The sequence below is a fragment of the Alnus glutinosa genome, chromosome 7 (genome assembly GCF_958979055.1).
Source record: "Alnus glutinosa chromosome 7, dhAlnGlut1.1, whole genome shotgun sequence".
NCBI classification, from domain to species: domain Eukaryota; kingdom Viridiplantae; phylum Streptophyta; class Magnoliopsida; order Fagales; family Betulaceae; genus Alnus; species Alnus glutinosa.
Window position 1 is genome coordinate 8223951 of NC_084892.1, and position 2423 is coordinate 8226373.

At 41.4% G+C, this 2423-nt stretch overlaps 1 protein-coding gene across 1 annotated transcript; it reads left to right on the forward strand.

Annotated features, from left to right (window-relative positions):
* Positions 1-649: 649 nt before the first annotated feature.
* On the forward strand, positions 650-1811 carry LOC133873771 (zinc finger protein 8). Its single transcript, XM_062311525.1, has one exon. It carries the CDS (start codon positions 837-839, stop codon positions 1599-1601), a length of 765 nt encoding a protein of 254 aa, XP_062167509.1. The 5' UTR covers positions 650-836; the 3' UTR covers positions 1602-1811.
* The last annotated feature ends 612 nt before the right edge of the window (positions 1812-2423 follow it).

Here is a 2423-nt window from a genome sequence, read left to right on the forward strand (position 1 = left end):
TACAACACATGATGTAGTTTATTTACGGCACTTAAAAGTCAAATCCATAAAACAATACCATATATATATTAAAAAAAAAATTTAAAAAAAGAAGAAAAAAACAAAAGAAAAAAAAACACCATATATTTCATAAGTATCCCATTATGTTGACGCAGCAATATTGCCAATTCATTATTATTTTTTATTTTATTTATTCACATTTGAATTGACACTGCAACGTTAATACAGTATAATAGTGGTGAAATATCAATTTGATGTATATATACTAAAAAATAATCCTACACAAAATTCTCCTAATATATATATATGGGACGACATATTTTACATGCTAGCTAGAGTACTCAACTTAATTCACAAGATGAGATTAAACGTCACACGTAATTTAATAAGAGAATTTCCATGTTTTTTTTTTTTCGAATGACAAGTTATAAACATTTAGTTAATAGAGAGAAACATCTCTCTCATTATTGAAGACTTATCATTATTATTGTTGTTGATAGATGGTAGTCTTTCGATCTCTAGCTCCCCTCTCACAGGGCCGTAGATGCAATATTATGGAAGTATAGGTGCAATTACGTAAATTGTGCAAAGAATTTTCCATGTCAAACCAAAAAATAAGTGCAAGGATGCAAGGGGTGGTACTTTGAGAAGGCAAAGACACTCTCAAACTTGAGGGCCTTGTCAGGCTTCACTCTCAGATGGTTCAGCGCCAATTGCCTTAAAATCAGACCCCTCCCCCTCCCTTTATAGGACCCACCAACAACACATCCTCTCTCTCTCTCTCTCTCTCTCTCTCATTCTCCTCCAACTCTCCCTCTCTTCTTCCTCTTTGTGCCATGACTTCTGCCATGGACAAAGCTGAGAGAGAGACCCACGACTTCATGAACGTCGAGTCTTTCTCTCAGCTCCCCTTCATCCGCCCCGCGCCGGTTAAAGAAAAGGGCATTCGGCTTTTCGGCATAGAATTCGGCTGCGGCGACAACAACCACGGTGGTGGAGCCGCCGACGAGTCCGAGTCGGCTGAGACCAACGCGTGCGAGGATGTTGCAAAGGAAAGCAACGAGAACGGGGAGAGTAACAGGAGATTTGAGTGCCATTACTGCTGTCGAAACTTCCCTACCTCTCAAGCCTTAGGCGGTCACCAAAACGCACACAAAAGGGAACGCCAGCATGCAAAACGCGCGCACCTACAGTCGGCCATGGTGCATAGTAGCCTCTCCGATGCGCACGTGTATGGGCTTATGAATTACCGGCTCGGCTCGGCTCCACTGCCGGCTATGAGTTATCCATCGTGGAACACTAGTAGTTCTTCTTCTAACGGCGCCATTGCTGGTAATGGTAGGTATTATGGAAGCCAGAGCTCTTTCTCTCAGCCTGCGCCTATAAACGGGAGTCCTTTGGCCTTGTGGCGAATCCCTGCCGTCCAGAGTACTAACCCTACTTTTGATCGTGACCGTTCGTTGCACCCCTTGCCGTTGTTTTCCGGCGATGAGTTAAAGCCCAGCTCGCAGGTCGGTGGGTCTAGTACTTCTCAAAGCAGGTATGTTTACGAAGCGAAGACTAGCGTGCAAGACCATGTGAGTTTGGATCTTCATCTCTAGCTAGTACTTGTAATTCGACTACATCGTAATTAAAGAAGAACTTGAGATTAGATCGAGCTGAGCTGGGAATCTTTTGATGTGCAAATGAGGCAATTCTGAGGAAGCCCATTACTATTTTCTATATATTAACATCGATCGTAATTTTAGTATGCATGATTTAATATGTACATGAAATGATTTGAATGTGAGACAGCATGTTCTTCATGTTAAGACTCTTTGACCCTTAGTTTTCGATTTGTAAGGCATCTTTCTTTAGGTTAGAACACTTTTTCTTGTTTTTGAAAGCAGAAAACTACATAGTTTCGAATCTCTCAAGGAAGCCAAGTGTTTTCAAAATGCTAACTGGGAGAATTTACCGCTTGCAATTTCTTGTTAAAATTCATTGAATCTTGAAAGGAACACATGGTAAAAACTGTGCAGTGCAATCTCTATTTCTGCCTTCTGAGTATTTCACACGTGTGAGGAATATATGGTGTCTGTTGGGTGGGCATGAAGTCTGTCTGTACACACGTGTGCGTAGATCTATATATCTTGTCTAGACAGGTGGAGTGAAGAGGGAGGTGGGATTTGTTTCAGTGAAGCAGCAGAGAGATATATAAGAAAGATCAGGTGATAATTAAAGCTTATTTATGCAGAGAGATCGATAATGTGATGTTTTCCATGGCATCAGCGGGGTCGATCGCCCATTGCTTGCCAATGTTCAAAATTAATGCATATATTATTCTACTTTTACTATTCACGAATTTCTGAGCAAGGATGTGTCTGCGCGTCCGTGTGTGTGTGAGAGATCGAGAGAGAGATCGAGAGAGAGAGAGAGAGAGA

What these genes read in the sequence shown, in the direction of transcription:
- LOC133873771 (XM_062311525.1), top strand. Translation starts at nt 837, where the DNA reads ATGACTTCTGCCATGGACAAAGCTGAGAGAGAGACCCACGACTTCATG.